The sequence below is a fragment of the Lynx canadensis genome, chromosome B1, assembly GCF_007474595.2.
Source record: "Lynx canadensis isolate LIC74 chromosome B1, mLynCan4.pri.v2, whole genome shotgun sequence".
Classification (NCBI taxonomy): domain Eukaryota; kingdom Metazoa; phylum Chordata; class Mammalia; order Carnivora; family Felidae; genus Lynx; species Lynx canadensis.
The window spans coordinates 192,361,336-192,387,322 of NC_044306.2; the positions used below are offsets into that span (position 1 = coordinate 192,361,336).

At 35.3% G+C, this 25,987-nt stretch overlaps 2 protein-coding genes across 6 annotated transcripts in view; one reads left to right on the forward strand and one right to left on the reverse strand.

Moving 5' to 3' along the window:
- Positions 1-23,565, forward strand: part of LCORL (ligand dependent nuclear receptor corepressor like) — a 167,421-nt gene extending 143,856 nt beyond the window's left edge. The window contains exons 8-9 of one of the 3 annotated variants that reach the window (XM_030314131.1): positions 6,445-6,471; positions 18,862-18,947. In XM_030314131.1, the coding sequence (XP_030169991.1) occupies positions 6,445-6,470 (26 nt within the window). In that variant the 3' untranslated portion in view covers position 6,471; positions 18,862-18,947. Of the gene's footprint in view, positions 1-6,444; positions 6,472-18,861 lie in introns of all 3 variants that reach the window. The other 2 variants (XM_030314132.1, XM_030314134.1) reach the window with 2 other exon arrangements.
- The window catches only part of NCAPG (non-SMC condensin I complex subunit G), a 47,595-nt gene continuing 41,786 nt past the window's right edge, over positions 20,179-25,987 (reverse strand). For all 3 annotated transcript variants that reach the window (XM_030314139.2, XM_030314141.1, XM_030314140.1), the window contains 5 exons: positions 25,183-25,344; positions 24,582-24,720; positions 24,098-24,184; positions 22,603-22,672; positions 20,179-21,655 (listed from right to left, as the gene is read on the reverse strand). In XM_030314139.2, coding sequence (XP_030169999.1) covers positions 21,532-21,655; positions 22,603-22,672; positions 24,098-24,184; positions 24,582-24,720; positions 25,183-25,344 — 582 coding nt within the window. In that variant the 3' untranslated portion in view covers positions 20,179-21,531. The remainder of the gene's footprint in view (positions 21,656-22,602; positions 22,673-24,097; positions 24,185-24,581; positions 24,721-25,182; positions 25,345-25,987) is intronic.

Consider the following 25,987-nt stretch of genomic DNA (forward strand, 5'->3'; position numbering starts at 1 on the left):
GAGTAAAGTATGAGATAATGGGTAGAAAAGGAACAGCTGATTTAGTTTCAATTTATTTCCAAAATATTTGGACGACCTAATTTCTTGGCACCTAGTATGAAACTCAATGAAATTAGGTTCTACTAAATGTACCCGTGCGCTTCCCTACATCTTAATGAGTCCAAGATTTTAAACAAATTAAAATGTATTTAGTAGAGCCATAGCTTCTAAACAAATCATTAATTTACAAGTTATATTATCTGTTTTTGTATTTGATCTAATATAAAATATAGAAAACAGTTTGAATGGTAAATGTGCCTAAGGAGCTATCTAAAAATTAACTGCTACACTACAGGATAATATATATTTATTGTCTTGATAAATTAATAACTTTGAGACCATGTGGAAAGAAGTAAAGACTATCTCATTGCTAAATTGTTGAGGTCTGTAACATATATAATAATTATGGGATATCAGTTGCACTTTCACCATTAAGTTGTTACACCCTTTGGTACTGATTCGGGAGCCATTTTAAGACTCCGCATATTTAAATAGAGTCAAAGAACAAGATATTTTCTTCAGTAAATAAGCAAACTTGTTGAATAGTTTTTTTCATAGTAGACATTGAACTAGATTCTATGGATATAAAGATGAGATTTCTTTCCAGAGATAATCTATAGCCTAGCAAGGGAGAAAGTCATATGCAGGTAATTTTAAGGTAATGCTAAATTTAGAATGCAAACGGAAATTAACTTTAGTAAGTAATTATGTGCTTTACTTACTATGCAGGCCTGACATTGGTGCCTTGAGGAGACTGTTACCCTTAGAACCTAACAAAGCAGGATTATGAGCACCATAGTTGCCAATGTAGCCATTTCCATCTCTGCTTGATAGGTGCTAGACAGTTCAGGATGTGAAAGAGTGCCAGGTTACATTTGTAAATTTAAGGAAATTTTATCAAATGGTTGCATTATTACATTGTATATTTTAGGGGCCTTTTTGAGGGGCTTATGGAGATATTGGTGGCTTTATTTTTGTTACCTTTTTAAAACATTTTTAAAAGCTAAAAAACCACTATCGAGTCTTATATTAAGATATTAAAAGCAATAATTAAACTCGTTTTAATAAGTAGATGATTATAATGACCCCCAAAATTTGATTAATTGAATGACTTTAAAATACCTATTCCATAATATTTAACATGCATTAAATAAAATTTTTAACTTTGCAACATGCAATGATTAAAGCTTTATTATTGGGCAAATTAGAGTCTCCATTATGAAAGATGAATCAAATCTAAAAATAATGTCCTTTGTTTCTTGTCCTCAGGATAACTAAAAACAACATAACAAATAGTATGTCAGGAAAAGAGGGAAGAAGCCTGATAGTGATTTTTTAAAAAAACTTACAATTCACCTAAAACCATACACACATATTTTTAAAAGGCTGTCGTGAATGCAGTATAAAGTGCAGTGTTTCATTCTTAATTCTTTATATCATTCTCATTTCATGTCGTTAGAGTTTACCAAAGACAGTTTACATTAACTCATTTTACAACAGAACCGTATTTTGTCCTTTTAGCTTCTTAACCATTGTATCTTCCTAAGTTATAAACATAAAGTTTATTTTAATGATTATCTCACTAAATATGAGATCACCCAAGAAAAATAAGATGGAAGATGCCTAAATATTACTTTCCAAATTAATCTCAAAATTCTTCTGTTAAATTTTTAAAATTTTAGTATCATATGTTAAGAGTTGTTTTTCACCTTTTCTCATTTTTAAAATTACTGGTACGATTTCTTGTTCTGCTTAAAATTTTATTTATCTTCTACTGATAACTTTCCTTCTTTATTTTTTAACATTCTTTTTTTTTTAATCAACAAGGACATTATTTTTATAGAGTTGTATTTATAGCAATATTTGTTATATTTATCTGATTTTAAAATGTTTCTTAAGGTGTTATTTTTTTCTCATTATTCTTGGTATTCCATACTTCTTAATGCCTTTTTGGAAATGACACAAATTCATTATTAGTTTTATATGTGTTTTTCTTCTTCATAGAATAATTAGTGATTGGAGATTTGAGAGAGTCTTAATTAACAACAAGGAGTTCTCTAGGAAAATTCATAAGGCAATGTATATAATGAATTATGGAATATTTCTATTGATGAAAAGTTTTGTTTCTACCATAAGTGTCTTGTTTTTGTACATTTCAAAATTACTGTCCAGATAAAAGTTTAATACATAGGAATTTTAGAATTTATACTTCACTACATTTGTACTACTATATATCAATTGTAGACATGGAAAGCAAAGAAGTGCAATTCTGTCCTATTCTTAGTTCAGTAAATACTTAATGAATGCCTACAATATGCTCTTAGACACCATAGGAAGTTCAGAAAGTTCCCTTTCCATCTAAATAAGAAAACAAGACTTGTATGTATGTACTCAACAAATAGAGTATATCTTATGTTTTAAGTGGGATATTATATTACTACTAATTAAAGGGATAGAATGGTTAAAGTCATGGTTTGTGTTCTCATGGAGTTTATCATTTTCATGGGGGACAGTGAATAGGCAATTACAGTAGAAAGTGGAGTGCTGTGACTGGGGAGAGAGATAGCTTATAGAAATATATAGGACAGAAGTTGAACCCATGTTTAGAAAATTAGGCAAGGACTCTTACAAAGTCACATCCAAGCTGAGATTTGAAGGCTGCCAAAGTATTAGCAGTCGGGAGAGGAGTTTTTCTGGTAGAGCAAACTGCATGTGGAAAAGTTGGGTGACAGAGCAGGCTAGTAGAACACTGAGTAATTTAATTCATAAAGCTGAGGCATAAAAAAGGAATGAAGAATAGGGCAGGGCATGGATGGAAAAATGGCAAAAAATAAAGCTACTGAAGGAAGCATAGCCCAAATTGTGGGGCCAACATCAATTAACGAAAAAAATGTTTCAAACCCTAACAGTGGCAGTAATAGAGGAGAATAGAATAGATATATTTGACAGAGGTCTCTGAAATAGTATCAGTATGTCTAAGAGAGTAGAGGAATAAAGGGTAATGTCCAGGTTTGAGTTTGAACATGTAGATAATAGATGATAGTAACATTCACTGAGATATAAGAGAACATTCAGAGTGTGCAGTTTTAGACATAAGGAATTTAAGTAGTATGTCCAAGAGAGTTGTTTAGGAAGTAATCACAGTAGACCCTTGGACAATGCAGGGGTTAGGGGTACTGATTCTCTGTGCATTAGAAATCTGCATGTAACTTTTGACTCCCCAAAACCTTAACTACCAATATCCTGTTGACCTGAAGCCTTCCTGATAACATGAAGAGTCAATTGACACATATTTTTCTGTTATAGGTATTATATACAGTATTATTATAAGAAAGTAAGCTAGAGAAAAGAAAATTTTATTAAGAAAATCATAAGGAAGAGAAAATGCATTTACAATAATGTATATATCTTTATGGGAAAAAAATCTGCATGTAAGTGAACCCATGCAGTTTAAACCTGTGTTGTTAAAGGGTCAACTGTGGTTAATATGGGAAAGAGGTCTGAGCTAGAGATAAAGATTTTGGAGTCCAATAATAACTGAAGTCATGAGAGTGGAATAGATTATTCAGCATAAAATGGGAAGAGCCTAGGATCTGATCCCCAAATACACAGAGAAAAAAGAAAAAAAGAAAAAGAGATATACACAGAAGGAGACTGATGAGGCTAGTCAGAAAGTAAGAGGAAAGGCAGGAGAGTGTGGTAGAAAGGAAATGTGTTTTAAGAAGGGATAAAACAAGTGTAAACTGTTGATGAGAGGTCAGTTAAGCCCTGAAACATTTCCATTTAAGGTAGCACAAAGGTTATTGTAATGATTTTGGTTTTGGCGGGGAAATGCAGTGAGAATCTTATGATTGAGTTAATGCAGGAAGAGGAAGTGAAGAAAATTAACACAGAAAACTGTAAGTGGCTATGACTGGAGAGGAGATAGGGAGATAGCGAGAGGAAGCTCTAATGAAGACTGGTTTTAAAAAAATTTAGATGCCAATGGGAAGAAGCCAGTAGAAAATGAAAGGTTGAAGATACAAACATGAGATGGCAAGCAGTGGAAATGGAGTGAAGCACCAGAGTTGATTATTGGACATTATGGGCCATCATTAGATAGATGGATTTTGGCCAGAAGAGTCATTTCTCTCTTAAAACATGAGAATAGTGGGAACAACATATGGGGATGTAAATCAGTTTACAAATTCATGGGCAGAATATTGAGGCTATTAGATCTATTTTCAGTGAGTCCAGACATAATTTAAGGGTAATATGATGGGCATTGTACAAAGTAGGTAACATTTGAAATTTATCTCAAGAAATAACAGGATTTGACAGCTTTGTGACTTTTATCTCAGCTGCCAGAACGTAAGCTTGGACAAAGGTGGGCCCTTAGATTCAGTTGGGTCAATCGGATTCACCAGTAAACAAAGAAATCAAGCCTAGAATTCATTCTGTGAATAGTGATGAGAAACTATATGATCAAAGTGTAATTCTAATTCTAGAGGGTCTTTTCTGATAATAGCACACAGTATAAATTTGAGGGGGGGAGGATAAAATGGGGTGTGTGAAAGGCTAGCTGTAAGAGATGATTTTTGAGGTGATTATGGCCTAAAATGGAGTGTGGCTATTGAAAATATTAAGAACTTTTGAATATCAGTGTCTTTTGAGTTACCAAGTAAATATGTGCCTTTCCTAATTGACAAATATCTGGATGTAAATAAGCTTACTTTGGACACATTTAAGGAAATTTTCAGACTAGAATAACTTATGTGGGCTTGAGGTTGCTATACTCAGTGTATCATCTAAAACATCAAATTTTGCTGTAAAAATTCAGAATTCAAATTGATACTTTGAATTAGATTGAGATGACCTACAACAGCTCAGTTTGTCAGCGTCTCCTGTTTTGTCATCTGTCCTCAAAAATGACCAAATACACATTTTCCCATTCAGCATTCTGGTTTTCACACAGGTATATAACTGATGGGTGATTTTTAACTAACAGTATACTCCTTTAGCTACCTGAAACTGAAGCCAACCATGCATTCTCCTCTGGTCCTGGTCATGAATGGTTTACCACATTTTTTGCGTCCTAACTCAAAATGTCCTTTTAGATTTGTATGGTTGAGGCATACCTTGGCACAGAATAGCCTAAACATTTTCACATAAAATCTAGAGTTAGCATTTCTTCATGTGCTATTATTCAGCTTCATAATTATCATTTAATGGAAGAACTGTGAAGCACAGAGTAGATGATTTTCTAAATTTCATTTTGATAAACATTTCTAGATGACTCACTGTCACCTTAATCTAGTTTGCTACACAAGCATTCCAGATACAGTGTCCGAGATGCAGTAGTCCTGCATCTGTGGTCCTGGTTCTGTGGTCCAATAGCTTTGGGAAATGCTGAGTTCTCTTTCCTGTGCCTATTGAATCACAGTGCCCCATTGAATGTTAAACTGCATTCTTCATACTTTATATATCACAACTTTTTATATCCTGCAGTTTGGGAAACATAATTGGAAAACACTGCTCTATATAGTTTCCTGAGTAAGAAGAGTTTTAGGTTTTGAAGAGTTTCTAACTCTTGCTGTAATACTTTATTAAAAAATATAGAACAGTGACTTAGATAATCCCCTGTCTTGATGTTTTTTCTTAGAATTTTTCTTGGATATTTTATATCCTGTTGCTTTGTCAACCATTACTTAGTTTTTCACAGTATTCTGCTTCACTAATTATCCTGCATCTTTCATGGAAAAACCATTCAGTTTATTCAACAAATTAGATACTTTTTCTTTTGATCTGTTAGGCATTGTGTTGGATATCAGAGCTACAAAGGAACTCAGGGAACTTATTTTTTTTTTAAAAAAGTCAAATTATTTTTACTTTGGCAACATAGTATAATTTGAAGAAAGATAATTTGGTTGATCTCTATTATTAGTTGGTATGAAGTATAGAAGTATTTTCAAACATAAGATTATCTAAATCAGGGAGTCTGGCCCATGGCCCATTTGTAAGTAAGTTTTATTGTAACACTGCCATGTTCATTCACTTATATATTGTCTACTGGTGTTTGTGCCACACAAGCTTAACCGAGTAATTGTGTAAAGCCCATAAAACTTCAACTGCTGATTACGTGGCCCTTGGTGGAAAAGTTTGCTGACCCGTTTATATCAGTAGAATTTGGTATGTGGCTAGAAAAAGTCATTGGATTTTTAAAAGTAGATTAAAGTTATTATATCCAGTTTATTTCCAACACCCCATCCTCTCCCTCCTCCTGCACAATACATTGCTGACTTGTAGTTGTTTTGTTTTGCTTTATCTCTATGGGACAAGACCTATCTTTATCCAGCAGAGTGGTGCTGGGGGAGCCATAGTGGCAGTTTTATTCTGTTTTTGTAAATCTTTATTCTCTCCCCGCAGCCTCCAGACCTGCTTTGTCTATCTGAGGTAAGTGCAAGGGTCACCTTCCCTCTCTTCCTTTACCAGTGGCTGCCACCTGTTAAAGTGATTTCAGTGCTTTATACCTTAAATTCCTTCCTCAAGTGTTCTCTTTCCCCCTTCTCTACCCTGGTTTTCTTCTTTATTTCTTCACTTAGGAATTTGGAATTCTTAGTTAAGCTCCCCTAGCTTCCATTTCCCCCCCACCTCATTTTTCCTTGGCAGTAAACACTTTTCTTTGTAGAGGAGCTGAGCATTCTGTGATTATAATGCTAACTCTGTTGAATTCACCTGTTGTTTAATTATGGGAGGGGAGTCAGAGTAGGTATCTGAATGTTTCATCCTGCCAGTTTTTTTCTTGATTGTTTTTGTTTAATTTAAATAAGACCTTGGCTTATTTTTCCTACCCCACCCCCATTCCAATTCCAGGAAATCTGGAAAATTCATTTACTTGCTACTTTGTTTCTATATATAGAAACAGAGAAAACTGGATAGACCCCATTAATTTATTCTTCAAAAAATATCTCCTATGTGCCAAGCAATATGCTAGGCTATATGTAGGATAAAATGGGGGACAAAACCAGGTATTGTTCTGTCCTCATGGTTCAAGTTTATTAGGAGAGGCAGACATTGAGTAAATAGTTACACAAATCTTACAAGTTCATAACTGTAGGTGGTACTAAAGAATTCTTTTTGGGTACTATAAGAATTCCTTCTCCCTATAAGGAGAAGACTTCTCTAAGGAAATTGACCATTGAACTGAGCTGTGAAGAGTGAGCAGTAATTAACTAGGCCAAGTAGCAGACAACTGGGCAGGGAGGGGAGAGGACTGACTTTCAGGAAGAGTTGCATGTGGAAAAAGTACAGCATGGTGTTCTTTGCAGGTAAGACAATGACTGTGTGTCTTGGGTCAAAAGAGAAAGGAGGAGTGTGGTGTCAGATGTAAAGATTGAGGAGTAGGTGAAGGATAGACCATGTAGGTTCTCATAAGTCATGTTTATGTGTTTCCAATAGCTTCCCATTGCTCTTAAAGTAGAGACTGAAATTGGGAGTGGATGGGGAAGGTATATGACATCATCAGATTCTCCTTCCTAAAGGATCTGACTGCCTTGTGAAACATGAATGGTAGAGGGCATGAATGAAGGCGTGGACCATCATGGTGGTCCTAATGAGAACTGTGCTACTTGAAAACAATGCTTTACAAACTAGTGTGCATGAGAATCACCAGGAGGGCTTATTGAAAAAGAAATTGTTAGGCTCCAAGCACTTTCTGTTTCAATAGGTTATGTAGTGGGGCCCAAGTGATGCTTATTTTGCTGACCCAAGGACCACACTTTGAGAACCATTGGTATAGAGTGTAGAGTGTTGTGGTGGAAAGAAGATTAATTCCTTACTAATATGATCATTGTGTTATAAATTACCCTCTAAATACCACTTTAGCTATATTCCACAAAGTTTGCTCTGCTGTATTTTCATTTCCATTAAATTAGAAATATTTTCTAATTTCCCTTGTAGTTTTTTATTTAACCCATGGATTACTTAGAGATGTATTGTTCAGTTTTCAAATATTTAGGGATTTTCTAGATACCTTTCTCTTACTGATTTCTAATTTGATTCTGCTATGCTTATAAAATATACTTTGTATGATTTTAATTCTTTTGAATTTATTGAGATTTGTTTTATGGTCCAGAGTCTATCCAGATCTACTTTAATAACTGTTCTCTGTGTTCTTGAAAATAATGTTCATTCTGCTGCTGCTGGGTGGAGTGTTCCTTTAAGCAAGTTGATAGTGCTGTTCAACTCTTTTACATCCTTCCTGAGTTTCAGTCTACTTATATTTATTCTTGAGAGAAACATTTTGAAATCTGCAGCTATGATTCTAGATTTTCCTATTTATCCTTTTAGTTCTATCAGGTTTTGCATCATGTATTTTGAAGCTCTGTTATTAGGTGCATATACATTTGGAATTTTTATGTACTTTTGATGTATTTACTCGTTTTTCATATGAAACTAACCTCTTCATCTCTAGAAGTCTTCCTTGGTCTGAAATCTTTTTTTGTCTGATAGTTATTCCATCCTACTTTTCCCTAGTTTTAACATGGTATATCTTTTCCCACACTTTTATTTCTAACCTATATGTGTCTATATTAAAAGTGAGTTTCTTTGAGGCAGCATACACTTGAGGCTTGCTTTCTCATTCAGTCTGACAATCTCCGCCTTTTTATATACCATTTTCCATTTCATGTGACTTTTGATGTGGTTGTTTGAGTCAGCCAACTTTATTTTTTTAATTGAGGTATAATTGACATACAACATATTAGTTTCAGGTGTACAACATAATGATATATATTTGTATATGTTGTGAAGTGATCACCAAATAAGTCTAGCTAATATTTGTCACCATAGTTACAATTTTTTTCTTGTGATGAAAACTTTTACAATATATTAGCAACTTTCAAATATGCAATACAGTATTATTATATACTCAGCCACCATGTATACATTACATCCCCATGACTTATTTGTATTATAACTAGAAGTTTGACTCACTTCACCCATTTTGCTCTCACCTCTGGCATCCACCAGTCTGCTTTCTGTATCTGCGAGCTTGGTTGATTTTGGTTTTTGTTATTTTAGATTCTACATATAAGTGAAATCATCTGATATTTGTCTTTCTCTGACTTAATTCACTTACAATAATGCCCTCAATGTCCATCCATGTTGTTGCAAGTGGCAAGATTTCCTTACTTTTTGGATAATATTCCAGTGTGTATGTGTGTGTGTGTGTGTGTGTGTGTGTGTGTGTGTGTGTATGTATGAGAGAGAGAGAGAGAGAGAGGATTCTCTTTATCCATTCATCCATTGATAGACACTTAAGTTGTTTCCATATCTTGGTTATTATAAATAATATTGCAATGAACATGATGGGGAGTACATATATCTTTTCAAGTTATTTTCATTTTTTTGATAAATATCCAGAAATGGAATTGTGGATCATATGGTAGTTCTATTCTTAATTTTTTGAGGAACATCCATACTGTTTTCTATATTGGGTATGTGAATTTACATTCCCACTAATAGTACACAGGTTTGCCTTTTCTCCACATTTTCACCAATACTTGTTATTTCTTGTCTTTTTGACAATAGCCCAACTTTCTATTTTCTGTTTGTCCAATCTATTATTTAGTTCCTTTTTCTCTTTTCTTGCCTTCTTTTAGACAAGTTGAATATATTTTATTATTCTATTTAATCTCTTAGTTTTTAAGTAGTACTTGCTGTCAAGTTTACCCTATATATCATTAACTTACTATAAACTACCTTCAGATAATGTTATATTACTTCATGTATAATCTTAAGAACTTTACAGTACATGTGCCTTTCCTCCCTCCAAGCCTTTGTGCTATTATTATTGTCATATGTTGTGCTTCCATAAATGTTATGATCCTTCCAATATATTGTTATTATTTTTCCTCCGTACAGTTATTCAAAGAGGTTTTCAAAATAGGAAAAGTATTTTCTCCATGAATTTTCCATTTCTGGTGCTTTTCATTCTTTTGTACAAATCCAGGTTTCTATGTGATGTCATTTTACTTCTGCCTGAAAACTTCCTTTAGCAATTCTTGTTGTGTGGGTTTGCTGTTTATAATTCACTCAGCCCTGCCTTTTTATGTCTGAAAAAGTCTTCATTTCACTTTTGTTTTGAAAGATTTTTTTGCTGAATATGAAATTCAAATGTGACCGTATACTTTTTAGTACTTTGAAGATGTTGCTCCACTGTCATTTAGTTTGCATTGTTTCTGAAGAGAAGTCTGCTGTCATTCTTATATTTGCTACTCTATTGTTTTTTCCTCTAGTTCTTTGTAAGATTTTATCACTGGTTATCAGCAGTTTGATTATAAATGGGTTTGGCTTTGTTGCCTTTATGTTTTTTCTACCTGGAGTTTTTTTTAACTACTTGGATATGGGAGTTTAGTTTTTATCATATTTGGAAATATTTCAGCCATACTTTCTTCAAGTATGTTCCTATCCCTCTTGTCTCTACTCTCCTTTTGGGATTCCAATCACATGTATTTTGTTACATAGATCACTGATACCTACTCATTTTTGTTAAGTTTTTTAAGTTTATTTATTTATTTTGAGAGCGAGAGCATGCAGGAAGGGCAGAGAGAGGGAGAGAGATAAAGAGAATCCCAACCTGCACTGTCAGCACAGAGTCTAATGCAGGGCTCAAGCTCACAAACCATGAGATCATGACCTGAGCCAAAACCAAGAGACAGACATTCAATCGACTGAGCCACCCAGGCACCCCTTTGTTCACTTTTTTTATGTTTCATTTTGGATTATGCTATTTCTATGTTTTTAAGTTTGATAACCTTTTCTTTGGGTTGTCTAATCTGCTGTTAATAACACCCAGGATATTTCATTTCAGAAATTATATTTTCATCTCCAGAAGTTTAAATTTAGTCTTCTTTGTATCTACTATATTTCCCCTCATGCTCATGCTTTCCTCAGCTTCTTGACTATAATGGAGTATATTTTAAATATCTGCATGAACATCCTTGTGTGCTAATTTTATAATCTGTATTATTTATCAGTTCCTACTGATTGATTTTTCTCCTCATTTTGGATATTTTCCTGTTTTGTACATGCCTGGTAATTTTGGATTGGATGCTAGACATCGTCGGTTTTACATTGTGTGCTGGGGTTGTTTGTTTTTACAGTGCCTTCAATGTTTTGGGGCTCTGTTCTGAGACACCACGAACTTATTAAGAAAAATCTTTATCCTTTCAAATCTTGCTTTTGGGTATTGATAGGCAGCCTATAGTCTAGGACAGTGGTTCTCACTGGGGGATGTCCTACAGGGGATAATTGGTGACATAGGGAGACATTTTGGATTGTCACACCTAGTGGGTAGAGGCCGGTGATTCCGCTAAACATTCTACAGTGCATATTAAGACAGCTCCCCACAAAAAAGAATCACTCAGCCCCAAATGTCAGTAGTGCTGAGGTTGAGAAATCCTGCTCTAGGGCTAATTTTACCCCCACTAGTGAGGCACTACCAATACCTATTCAATGCCGCATGTATTAGGAGATTTATCCATTCTTGCTGGTGGGAACACAAATTTTATCCAGTCCTATATGGGCTCTGGGGATTTTCCAGCTGGTCCTTTTCAGTGGTCTTTTTCACAGCCTTGGGAAACATTCATGCACTGATCAGTATTTATCTACAGATTCCAGGGAACCAATGTTGCTCTTGGGCACTGTCAGTGCAGCTCTGTCTCCTGTTATCTGCCCCACAGACTCTAGTTGCCTTGGTCTCCCTCACCTCCAAACTTTGTCCTCTCATCTCAGGAAGGCTTCCAAGCTTCCTTTGGATTCCTCTTCCTATACTGCAGCCTGGAAACTGTTCAGGCAGTAAGCCAGAGCAAGTGTTATGACTTACCTCCTTTGTTCCCTTCTTTCAGGGGTCACTGTCATCCTGTACTTTCTTTCATCCATGGTCTTAAAAATATTTCATATATTTTTGTTCCTGTTACTTCATCATGGCCAGAAGCAGAAGTCTAGATTTATTCTTTTGACAGATATTTATCCAGTTTCTATATGCAAGGTGCTGGAAATAATATGTTGAACAAGACCAATATGTTGTACTCTCATCAAACTTGTATTTTAACTGGAGGGAGGAAAAACATAAGCAGTTTAAGTTCTGTGTCAGTGAAATTAGATGGTATAAAGAGTTTTCTAGGAGTAGTTACTTTAGGTTGAGTACACAGGGAAATCCTTTCTGAAGAAGTAATGAGTGAACCTTGGGATGAGTTGAGATGTCTGCGAGATCTTTGATAACTGAAACTGAGTATGGATGAGAACCCCTAAATAGAGATTATAGAAGAAGAAAAGGAAGCCTGGGACTTGGCCTTAAGAAATTCTAAGCCATCCAAGAATAGGATGACTTGGAGTAAAAGGAAGAGGAAAAAGGAAGCCAGTATTGTGTTTTGTATCAAAATCCAAGAAAAATGAGTTTCAAGAAAGAGGTTTACTCTTCTCAGGCTGCCATAACAAAATAGCATAGACTGCATGGCTTAAAACAGAGATTTGTTTTCTCACAGTTCTGGAGGCTAGAAAGTCCAAGATCAAGGTCTGGAGGGTTCAGTTTCTGGTGAGAGGTCTCTTGCTGGTTTGCACATAGCTACCTTCCCATTCTCTGGTGTCGTCTTCTCCTTTTATGGAGACAACAAACCCATCAAATTAGGACTCAGATTGTGACCTCATTTTACCTTAGTTACCTCCTAAAGGCCCTGTATTTCTTAATATAGGGGGTTAGGGCTTCAACATATGAATCTGGGGGGTACACGGTTCAGTCTGTAGCAGAGGAAATGGCCATTAGTGTTGAATGTTGTTAGGAAGGCAAAATAGTTGAAAAATTAAGGATCATTCATTAGCTTTATCAATTCATTGGTGACTTTAGTAGGTGTTTTTGTGGAATGAAAGGGCCCGGAAGCCAGACTGGAAGCCAAACTACTGCACTCCTATATCTGGGACTGGCAAATAAGGCTAAGAGGTTCTTTTGATTTGGGCCAGGCTCCCTCACATGCCTTTGTACAAGCTGGCTACCAGCTGTGACACCTTAGCCCTGCGCCATACCTCCCACGCTTTCTGCAGGCCAGCCCAGGCAGTGCTCTCCTGGCAAAAGCAGAGGTATACGAGGGAGCATAAGTAACCAAGTAGTTTCTCATGCTTCAGCTTGCATGCCTCCGCCAGTTTACAGTTCATACTTGTTAGCTAACATCTGATCGGCCCAAGCAAGTCACCTGGGTGAGGCCAGAACGAGAGGACATTGCAAAGCGATAAAGAGTAAGTATAGGCATGGGTGAAGAATTTGGGCTGTGAATGCAATTAATCTGCCACAGATGGTATAGTAAAAACAAAACAAAACAAAACAAAAAAAGTGATCATTGATTATAATCATTGTTAAGTTCCTCAGAAGGCAGATGTGAACAGGGTCCAAAATCATTCTAAGTCATGTCAGGCTCAGCGACCTTTCACAATTAGTTGGTTGGCATTATTTTAGATTAATAACTGCTAATTTCTTTTAATATCACATTAATTTAGTACTAAAATTTCCCATTTTATTTTTTATGAATGTATGTAAATCACATTTGTGTATTTATTGAATATCTGAATACCTGTTATATGTAAGATACTGCTTTAGGCACAGCTGTGTTAAACTAATTTAATATACAAGTTAATTAAGAAATTCAGGTAAATGTTTTGTCCTTACATGGCCATTGATCACTTCTAAATCACACAGCAGTGCAAAATGTTCATTGATTTCTGAAGAGAATTGGTTTTGTGCCTTTGCTCTGACTATAATTTCCCTCATTGTATTCTTTCATTCTATTCCTTCAAATAAAAATTCAGGTAGATCTATTTATCAGGAAAAACTATTCTTTTTATTCTAGATGTTTTCTTGTGAATCCCCAATTATGATTTGCTCTAATAATCACGATAACCCTTACTAGTTAAGCACATAATATGCTAATCTTTATATTAAAGTAATTCTCCTAAAATTGGTTGGAGTAAATTGCAAATCTAGGATTCTAATTCAAGAATATGAGACTTCAAAGTCTTACTCTTAACTGCCAGGTTCTTCTGTTCCTCCGCATAACTACATCAAATAATCAAAAGCAAGTCAGAAAAAATGTCTGACTTAAAATCTACCACTTAACAATCTGCCAAGGCCTTTAAATTCTTCAGTATTCTACCAAAAAGAAATTTTACTCTTGAGATAAATTAAGTCTTTAAAAACAAAAAATCTGTACAACCTAACTCTTAACAGAGTTTGCCGGCAAAAGAAAGGATTTACTCATACCTTTGACCTCATGGTCTGCTGGTAGACCATGTTTAACTGGCTAGATCCCTATGGCTCTTAATTTGAATCCCCCACCCACCCCTTTAAGCCCAGAGATTTTAAATTAAATGGTTGTACAATTGCAGAAACAAATTATACACATATCTGTCATCTTTTATCCCACACATGTATCTTTTGACTTTTTGTTAGTAGTACTAATATTAACATTTATTGAGTCCTTATTATGTGTTCAGCCAGGCATTTTACATGCCTTCTCTATGCCACCTGCTTTATATAAACTCATTTACTAATCACATTTCCCTCAAGAGGTGGGTACTCTCATTATCTTCACTTTCCAGTTAAATGGAAGCTTAGAGTTTAGGAAATGTACACTTAGCGGGTGAGTGATTTGATTTGGAATCAGAACTTAGGCTCTACAAAGCCTCCCTCCTTCCCAGTTTACTAAAATCCTTACCCCTTTAGGCCTATTTCAAATGACTTTTCCCCAGTCTCGCCACTGCTAAGATTAAGTTCCCTTCTCTGTTATCCCTTAGTCTTTAGTTACCTCTTCTGTATTTGCTGTGTACTGCTTTTTATTTTGGTAATTCATGAATACTTCTCCCTTCTGCCTCCTTACCGAACTGGAAAACCCTTGAAGACAGACACCATCACACTATTTTATATTCTTAATATATTGGGTAGGTAGCGGTTAGAGTCCAGTAGACCAAGGATTTCATTTTTCTAACTTCTTACTACATCAGAAACATGGGAACACACTTGATGACTTCATAAAGGTTCTCTGATCTAGTTTTGCACATTTAACAACCCTACTGATTTGGATAGATTTGAGGAGAATCAGGCTCAGGGTATAGCTATAATAGCTATTCAGTAAATTTTTACTGACTTAACATTAGATGACATCATTTCCAGAGGAAATAAACCAGTCACTCAGAATTTGGAGCTAAAACAAATGAGTTCAAATTCAGTAGTTTCATGTACATTAAGTAACTGTTCTAATTCCAAATCGTATGCCAGAATTCAGTTTATCCATGCATACAGCTGACTTTTCTCCCTTTGAAAAGATTAACTTGTTTCTTGAAACCCTTAACCTAAAGAATACTCTTTTGGTAGCTATCAAAAAACATGTCTATGCCCTAACGTATTTTCTTTTACCTTGAGAAATTGAAAGATGTAATAGCTCCTTATTTAGTTAAATATGAGGAAACTTGATGCTCTAAATATATCTTTCTAGATACAGTTATGGCTGTAGGCCTTCAGGATGTCTTTCTGTCTGAAATCTGTAGACCAAACACATCTATAGACCAAACAATGCATTAAGTATTTTGAAGAAATAGATAAATGGGTATTAACATGAAGGCAGAATCACGACAGAATTGCAACCCAAGAGTTCGTATGCAGGATAGAGGGATACATCCTAGACTCTGAACTTGCACTTACTAGTTGAGTGACTTTGATATGTCATTTTACATCTTTGAGCCTCAATGGTGGTTAGAACTGAATAAAATATTGTCAGGGAGGTTTTTAGCATAGTGCCTGGCATGTAGCAACTGCTCTAGAAATGATATTTTCAGACCTGTCCTGATCACACTAAAATTTGTTTCCTGTGATTTGGCTAGTTCACATTAAGGTTTATTGTGTGTATGACAGAGATGAACTATCCCACATCTCTAGTAATAAGTAAAACAAGTTTGAGTTATTAGAGCTAGATATATGTTAAAAATTCTTTTTGTTAGAATTATCAGTAATCATTAATTTAAATGTTTATTTTGAGAGAAAGGGAGAGAGCGCAAGCACGAGCTGGGGGAGGGGCTGAGAGGGAGAATCCCAAGTGGGTCCGCACCCAGTGACTCAGTTTATCCTACTCCTAGACATCAACCCCATAGATACAGTTGAATACATAGACATACAAGAATATTCGATTTTCCTGTTCAAAACCTAAAGAAAAAAAGCTTAAAAAGTACATCAAGAAAATTTGAGGGGCACCTGGCTGGCTCAGTCAGTAGAGCATGCGACTCGACCTCGGGGTCATGAGTTCAAGCCCCACATTGGGTGTAGAGATTATTTTAAAAAAGAAAAAGTTGAGGAACATGTATTAATCTTTCACTTGGTACAAATGTGTATGATTGTGCCATAACCTCCTGACATTAAACCTAACAAGTCCAATTTTTTATCTTACAAATATAAAGGAATATTTGTTAAAAAATTCCTCTAGGTTGCAAATTCTCTGAAAGCATGCACTGTGTCCACCTCCCCATCTTTGTACCTCACAAGTGCTTTCTAGTGGATATTCAATGCAGAATAATTTGGTATAGAAGATAGAATTGAAAAGTGCTTTGGTTATAACTGAAGATGCAGGTTCTTATATTAGTCTGAATGCATCTGGTTAGAACACTCCAAAAAAGAGCAGTTTATTTTTCTATTTTCCTATACCTTAGTTTCCCCATTTTAAAAATGAGTTATCTAGAAAGGTCCCTTCTAGCTCGTATTATTCTAATGCCTCTGTTTCTGGCCCTTGAAGATAGCTATGTTCTTCTACTCAGTACTCTGTAGATAGGTAGTGCCTAAAGTTTGCACACCACTTTTCTTTTTTTTAATGTTTATTTACTTTTGAGAGAGAGCATGAGCGGAGGGCGGGGCAGAGAGAGAGGGAGACACAGAATCCGAAGCAGGCTCCAGGCTCAGAGCTGTCAGCATGGAGCCTGACACGGGCTGAAACTCACAACCTGAGATCATGACCTGAGCCGAAGTTGGACGCTTAACCGACTGAGCCACCCAGGTGCCCCTGCACTCCTTTTTTTTTTTTTTTTTCTTCACACCACCTAGTTTTAAGTGGGTATTTATGAATTAAGTATGTCAGTCTATCTATTGGTACTAACGTATAGTGCTTGAACTGGTATTTTCTTCCCATGATGTGTATACTTTTGTGTACTCCTGGAGTTCGTGTACCCAAATTTCGAGTATACTCTCTAGAAAAGTAAATTAATGTTAAAAGTATTAAAAAGAATAATGTAGTTATTAAAGTATTATTCTGATGAATAGCAAAGAGCAAAAATTGTTTTTGTCACCATGATTTGTTGCTTTCTGCCATCATTTTCTTCTTCTGGCATTGATACTTGATATACTTATCTACCAAGCTGTCTTAATATAATTGTATTTTTATAGCTTGCCCTAGAGTTTCTCGGAGGCATACATACACATACTATAAATATGACGACTGGCAGTCCTTGTAAGATGGAAAAACATTACTGCTTTATCTGAGCTTTGCTGCCTTGAAAAACAAAAATATCTTGAGGTCCATGAGGCTATCAGTCTAATAGTAACCAGTGCAAATGTTTTCAAAAACCAGTCAGGATTTCTGCTATGAATGAGAGTATTGTTTTTTTGGATCTCTTTGTCATATATCAGGCCATGATTTAAGTACGTTCTTATTTATTCACCTCTATGTTCTTTCGGGTTTTTTAAAGTGATTTTCTATATGATGAGTAACCTTTTAGGCTACTTGTAGTTTGTCATTCTGTTTCATACCTATAAACTTGAAAACTATGTTATTTGGTGGAACTGGGAGTCCATTTGCCTGAAGAGAGCTCAGTGGCAACATGACAACTGTTAAAATATAACAGATTAAATCTCTCTGGTTTACTGAACGGCAAATGAGTAGGTTGTTGAGGTTGCAAGGAGAAATCAGGAAAAAGTCACTGATGTCTGGCAGTGGCTGCCACTTAAAACAAGTCACTTAAATACTGCACAGCAGTTTCCTCTTTACTAATAGGAAGAATCATGGACCTGTGGTTGGAGAAAGCTTGGGAATGATGTAGTCCAACTAATAGCTAATGTATAACAAGCTATGAAATAGTTTATAAACATGAGGATCTACATCTGAAAACGTGAATGGGCTATCAATATTATTTTTAAGATGTGGGTTTACATGTCCATTATATGTGGACTAGCTACCCTTTGGACTCTCAAGTTTCTATGTTTCTAAAGATTCTCTTTAGAGAGCCAGTAGACAAGAATAAGGGAAAGAGGACTATACCAATTTGGTGACTGTAACTTGAGGCGTATCTGTACTTGAGTCTGAGACTCACTTTTATCATTTATCATGAGAAGTATACCAACATGGCTTGGTTTGCTGTGAAATTTATGAGGAACACAGTAAGCTTTCAAAGGTTAATTCCTTCTTGTCTCAAAGTGGCTCTGATCCTGGTAAGTTAAAGGACAAATGAAAAGGGCTGAATCCTACCAAGTTCAGTATGTGAAATGTCCAGAGTATGCTGATGGAATCCATATATGCAGTGGTTTTTGTCCAGTGCTATCTGGGTGACCTTTTAAATACCTGGCTAACATAGGTAAAGTATTCAATTCAGGAAGGAGGCCAGAGGTAAGGAACACAACAAAACTCTGTACTTTCAGAATAAAATGCCCTAATTCTAATGTCTGGAGGTCCAAACAATAAGATGATTGAATTTCTTTTACAAGGTTGGTAATTTATTTGAAATTAAAGAACTAAAATGCTTTACACTTTTTTTTTCCAGCATGCTACAAATGAAAACTGATGAGAAACTGAATTTGTCCGATGGGAATACAGCAAGTTGCCCTTTGAGCCCCATTAAGATGTGCCTTAATCGTCCCATTGAATGGAATCTGAATTTGACAGCAGCATCTCTAGCGAGCTGTACAGTTCATAACCAAAATCTCAAAAGTGAAGAGAAATAGATTACAGTTCTTCTTGCACTATCCTCATTTTGTACATCAGTATTCCTTCTGCATTTATCAATTGATCTTGAAATATTTCTAGTCCTGTGATGTCTTTATATTAAATCATTAGCATTAATCATTTTGATTATATTCTTTGTATGTTTTTTTATGTTTTACACCGGACCATTGTGGAATTTTGCAGTACAGATGGATTTTGATGTTTCTCTTTTTAATGGTATTTTGTGAATTTTTTATGCCCTAAGTTTAAATACATAATTGTTCCCGGTTTTATTTCTGTGCACAAAGTTTTAATATATAACGCATTATGTGATTTAGAAGGCTAGTATTGTAAAGAGTTGTGATGATGACCTGACCCAGGATATAATAGGTGGATACCAACTACCTCGAAGCAAACTGGTAAAAGGCAAAGGTATCTCTTAGAAGTATATTATCTCCTTCAGAGTTATATATGTATAGAAAAGTTGATCATAGTTTATCATCAAGTAGCATGTTTCCATTCATAGGAGAATTTGAGCTGATCAGTTCTTTCTCTTGTACTTTTAAACCTATAAAATCTGTGGGCTGTAAGATGAATGGCACAATTGCATGTTTACTCGTTAGCAAAGCTGTGCCTCTTACAGACAAGAATACTATTTGGTGTAAGTTACCAGTTTTGAATGAAAAATGGTAAATGGATTTACATCTATTGATTTTACTGTATTTTAGCCATTTAAGTGTAAAATGTCTTTTAAAATCAGGATAATATTCCTTACCTTTAACTATAATTGTGCAAAAGCATAGCTTCGGCAGTGGCTTATGTGATTGTGTCTAAAACTTGAATAGTAAGAATCCTAAAGGTTTGGTGCTTACATTTATTTTTCCCCATGCCAGAGGAAAGCAGCTTTGGTATGGTGGTCCGTGTAAGTATGTAAGAACATGGCTCCTTCCCTTTGGATAGCCCGGCTGTAGGGTAAATGGGATTTAGTTTATGGTGTTTCTAAAGACTTTTCCTTATAGCACATTCTGTGTACACTTTATGTCCTTATTTCTCCCTTTACCCCACCCACAAAAATTATTTTTAAAGTGACAGGGATTTAACAAAAGAAGACTTACATAAGGAATTTGAAGCACAGAAAGACACAGAGCCAACAAAATAAAAAACAATCATCTATTTTTTATTGTTTTATATCACCACCATATCTGCCTTTTCCTTTTGCTTAATAAGCATTCTTACTTTGTAACTTTCAGACTCCTTTTATATTTCTGAGTTTTATAAAGCACACAAATGTATGTAATATAGCAATCTGGTTCTAAAAAGCACAACAATCTTAATTTAGCTCTTACAACATCACCTTAAAAAAAAAATGGCCTCTAGTGAATAAACCTTAAAAAGCACAATCATTATTAGTACAGATCCAATGTTTGTTAGGACATTTCTGTTCTGGATAATAAAGAGAAAAGGTAATTACCGGAGAGAGAAGAACGTGCATTTTGCTGGGTGTTGCAGCAGGAAACAGGGCTCAGTTCACACGCTAGAAGTTCCCCAAGTCAGGCAAGTGCCAGTTTGAGAAGAAAAGTGAAATGGACAGTGACAGAACAAGTGCTCATAAACTAGTACGTAAAGGATTTCCTGTCACACTTTTCTCACTAGCATTCTCTTTTATTATCCACAATATTATTTTGTTATGCCAAAAACACAGAAAGCAACTCCAGCATTAATATGTGTAAAGGGGGGGGGCACCCAGTTGGCTCAGTCGGTAGAGCAGGTGACTCTTGATTTTGGGGTCATGAGTTCAAGCCCCACACTGGGTATAGGGATTACTTATATATACATATACATATATGTGAACATCTCCCTAACCCAAGAAACACCATCACAACCATAAGCAAACGAGGGCTCTCAGATACAAATATTTTAAGAAGAGAAATTACCCATTCAGGTAGCATTACCAAAATATTTTTAGTGTAAGAATCACAAAACAAAATTATCAAAATAACTTTGACTTAGATGCTGGGTACTTTAAGTTCATTGTACTGTTCCTCCCTTAAGGTAAGCTCCTTTCTAGCCAGTTTGTGGTACTTCATTTGCCCTTGAGATGTCCCTTTTTAATGTGTTCTGAAGTGTTTTCATTGATGTTGCATGGGCCCCACCTAAATCAAAGCTTCCTAAATGCAAGCTACTAGCCAGTTACACTGAAAAGCTGTCCATAATGCCATACTAAACATGAGAGTTCATAAGCATCCCCTGGAAACCTACTGAAGCAGCAGGTTCCTAGGCCCACCTTAGATCCTGATTAAATCCACGTGACTGATGCAGGTGTCCGTGGAGCACGCTGACAGGCGCTGTCCTGATGCTTCAGTGCAGGCAAAGTAATGAATCGCACAGCACAAATTGCTACATGAGGCATTTTCTAATTTTGATACAAGAGTAACTGTATTAGAGCAGAGAACTGAACATAATTTTAAAAGACATGGTCAAAAGGACTTCACCTCCATCATCTCTTCTCCTAACTTGTATCTTCATTGAGAAACTGTGCAAGGTTAACTTTACTTTTTTCTAGTGCTGCTGTTTTGGCTCGTCTTGGTAATCTCCTCTTCATTTCTGATTCTGGCTCTGGAACTTCAGGGTCACTAAATAGATGTTGAAAATACACCAATTTAAATACAAGCTTTAAACCCTCAAGTTTATTTATCAATAAAACTTTGCTTCTGTCATTTTATCAGTGTGTAATTGATATCCTGATTTCACTAGGTTTAAAACTAAAGCCAAAAAGACTAACTGGCTATCCTGACAAGTAAATCATGGGAAACCTAGGTAATTGCTTTTTATATCTATATAGAACCTTGTGTTATAAAGAAAAAACCAAATTTTGTAATGAAGCGTGTGATTAAACAGGAACAACTGCCCAAAAGAATTCTGGAGGACAACACAAAGTGAAAAAAAAATTTAAGTTCTCTGAATTAAGGCAATAAATTCTTAAAACACTCTGGAAAATAGCAAGTTTCCTGAAAACATTTTAAATTTAGTCAAAATTTAACCTAAAGTTCTATACTAACAGTATACACATTACAGTTTTACCAATGAATAGATGAATTCAAGAGAACTTTCAGCTTCCAGCAGTGGCTCAATTTGCAGAATCTAAAAGTAAACACTATACCACAAATATATGCAATTTACAATTATAGAATAATCCTGCTATGTCAAGAACCCAAATCTAAATCCTAAGAGTTTGCTAATTCAGTATCAGAGGAGTCATACATCCAATCACATAATCAGAAGTATACATGGAAATATAAATTGAAAGGATGTATTAAAGATGACCACCTAGGACTAGGAGCCATCCCAGTAGGAAAAGCACACAGCCATGGGAGGTCAAATGCCCTTGAAAATGGAATTTGAGATTTGAGATATATATTTCCAAGACCTCGCTATTTACAGTTTCCACTGAGTATTGTGTTACACACTGAGCTTTTCACAGTGGAAGGAAACTACATTTTTTTTCTTTTTCTAGACAAAAAAAAAAAAAAAAAAAAAAAAAAAGATAGGCCTCTACATTTTCTAGATGTGCGTGGCATACCTTTCAGAGTCAACCTGAGCGGTATGGTGTCTCCTGTTCATCCTAGCTGAAGCTGTCACTTTTCTCTGTCCTTAAAGAAAGTATAGAATTCATTATTAAAATTTATTACCATTTCTGGGCTACTCAAATCCTTTCTTTTCCCTCTAAAACACATTTCCTCCTAGATTCCAGCCATTTATTCATTTTTTTGGTAAGCTTGGATAATAGGCAAGGGAAAATATGGAAATCAAATTATAAGGAGGCAAATTTTAAATATATTTGAGAGAAAGAAGAATGTGAAAAATAAGCTATATAAACAGAAGTACTTCTATTACGGCTACAGCCTAAGACATATGGAGAAACATGAATATTAAGATTAGAAAAGTAGGGTAAGCCCAGAAAGGCTTAAGCCCATAACAGGTCCGAAAGAAAGAGAATTTAGTGGCTTGTAAAATATTCAGACGTATACATGGCCAATTCAAATACGTGTTCTAAAACATTTTTCAGTGTAAAAACTAGACCTTTTAACAATATGCTGAAGATTGCAAAAATTCCACTTGCTAGAAATTTATAAGGTTAAGAAGACAAAGCTTATTAGCCTGTGATGCTCCTCAATTATGATAAGAATCTGATCACTCAGTATGAATATTTGGTTGAAATTTATACACCCTATTTATTCATGTTTTTCTCCAAAACCTTACATATTTGCTTATAATACGGCTAGCCCCGAGAAAACATCCAACAATATGGGACTACTTTGGAACAACACCCAACAATAAGCATTTAAATAACTGACTGGCTACAAAAATATTATGGCCAGATTCCATTTAGAAAAAAAATTAAACCTGCATAGGAAAGGGTCTCAAAATTGTTTGTTTTTTTTTTTTTTAAGAATTCAAATAATGGTTGGTTCATGGGTGGGATTATTAGTGTTCTTTATATTAGTTTGCTGCATGTATTTTCTGATTCTTCTGTAATAAGCATGAACTGCTTTTGTAATAATAATAAAATAATAAAAAGATCTTGAATTTCAGATTTTTTCCAAGTGATCCCTTGATAGTCAACATTTACTTTATTCCAACAAAGCCCCTATTGTTGGATATTCCTTGGGAAATAAATTATGTTAAGAAATTATGAAATAAAATGGGAAAAAGGAAAACAGAAGCCCTATAGGGAAAAAAGGACAAAACTACTTAACATATAAGGATAGAATACAAACAACTGCTAACATAAAATCATCAATGATCATTTGATAAAAAAAATTTTAATTTAACCCAAATAGTCCTTTACAATATGATACACTGCATCCTATCTCTTTCGGTCAAAAGCACTTGGAGCAACACTGATATAATCTTTCAGACATGGAGCAAAACCTAATATCCACTGAAAGAACTGAAAATAAAGTTAAGGATATCCGAGACATTTAAAAATCTTTATCAATAAGGAAACTTGCAAAATGAGTATTTCATTGGAAAACAAAACTGCAAACTTTTATTATACTCAATCCATACACTACCTCTGTTAGTCTTCTGCTGAGTGGATTTTGATGCTCCAGTTGCTTTTACATCCCTGAGAGGGGTTCTATATGCTTCTTTACGATTTTCTAGTAAAGGAAATAATACAACAATGTAAATCTTAAAAAGCTTCATTAATTACTTTAAATGGTCTTTCCAAATCAATTTTTCATAAAACAGAAATAACAACCAGTACAATTAACAGCTACTGAAAATGAAAAGTATCAAAAACCAGTTTCAAAAAAAATGTGAATACTGTAAAGTAAGCAAACAAAACCCCTAAGATAGTACGCAGTCATGTGGTGAAAAATGTACACATTAAAAAAACGAAGTAGAATAAACACTTATCAGTAATTTGTTTTCCAGGGGAATTAGAAAATTTTTTCTTTCATTTCTGAAATCGAACCACATGCTAGAGGAGAAAAAATGTGCTTCAGTAAAGATGAAAAGGAGAGAATATAAATACACAGGTTAGTATGTTATTACCATCTTCAATTTGAAAACCAGTCATATTCATGTTGGCATCCTGTGCTGCTACCACTTGGTCACCATACTCTTTATTTCCTTTTTCTAACTGAATCTTGATTTTCTCCAGAGCTCTCAGACATGTCCTATCTTTTACTTCCTATAATAGAAAACATTATTAACACTTTTTTTAATACAGCATTTCCTAATCTCTCAAAAAGCTACATACTGTTATTAAGTAGTTTAAAAACATGTTAGGGACGCCTGGGTGGCTCAGTCAGTTAAGTGTCCGACTTTGGCTCAGGTCATGATCTCACAGTTCATGGGTTTGAGTCCCATGGCACGCTCCTTGCAGACAGCTTGGAGCCTGGGGCCTGCTTCAGATTCTGTGTCTCCCTCTCTCTCTGCCCCTCCCCCAGCTCACACTCTCTCCCTCTCCTTCTCTCTCTCAAAAATAAATAACCATTAAAAAAAATTTTTTTTAATTCTATTAAATTTATGAAGGAAACATTTACTTCAAATGAGCAGTTTGCCAACGTATGTATAATTTAATACAAGCACATAAAGTCTACTTTGATAAAAAAAATTTATGCACGTTAAGAGTAATTAGAAACTACTTTACCTCCAGCATCTCATTCAACAGAAACAAAACATCTTGAGCAAGACTGCTACTGAGTTCTAAAGAACTCAAGGCTTTCGTATAGACCCGAATTTCTGGTGAACATGGACATGTTAAGATCTCATTGCAAATTTTTATAGCCAAATTGTCATGAACTGTTAAGGCCTAGAAGATCAAGAGAAAAAGCTTTGTAAATGCAAAATGGTATCATTACAATATAGTTCCCTACGCATCTAACAAGCATTTCCAACTAATTATCTTGCCATAATCCCAAATGCAAAATTTCTAAAACCAAATTTAACATATTCCTTGCAAACTGAACTGCCCCTCGCCTCTTTTTCTAGAAGATGCTGTGGTACAGGATCGAGATCTGCCCCCTTCACAACTAAAGCATTCATCCTCCAGCTACTATGAGTTCTGGAGGCTAAAAGTTCCCACGTGCAGAACTGATCCAGGCTGAAGACAGTGGGGCCCTGCCACATTCTTAGTTCACATTCAGTGGCTGGAAGATGTACGGGTACAACAGCTCAGCCTTGTCTCAATTCTGGACAACTCAAAGGACTATCCCAGTTCTAGAACTACCTATGGGATGAGTTGGGACTTTAAGACTTCATGACAGTTCAACTTCTTTCTCTCCCCCAACCTACTTCCCTCACTTTCACATTAAAAGATGTCAACACCTTCTTCGAGGTCTTCTGTAACCCATACTGGGTTATCTGGGACTCCATCTTCCTTGCCTCTCCAAGCTCTTTCTTCATGGCTTTTATACCCATAATCTTCTTCCATCTCAGCTTCTATTCTTTCTACT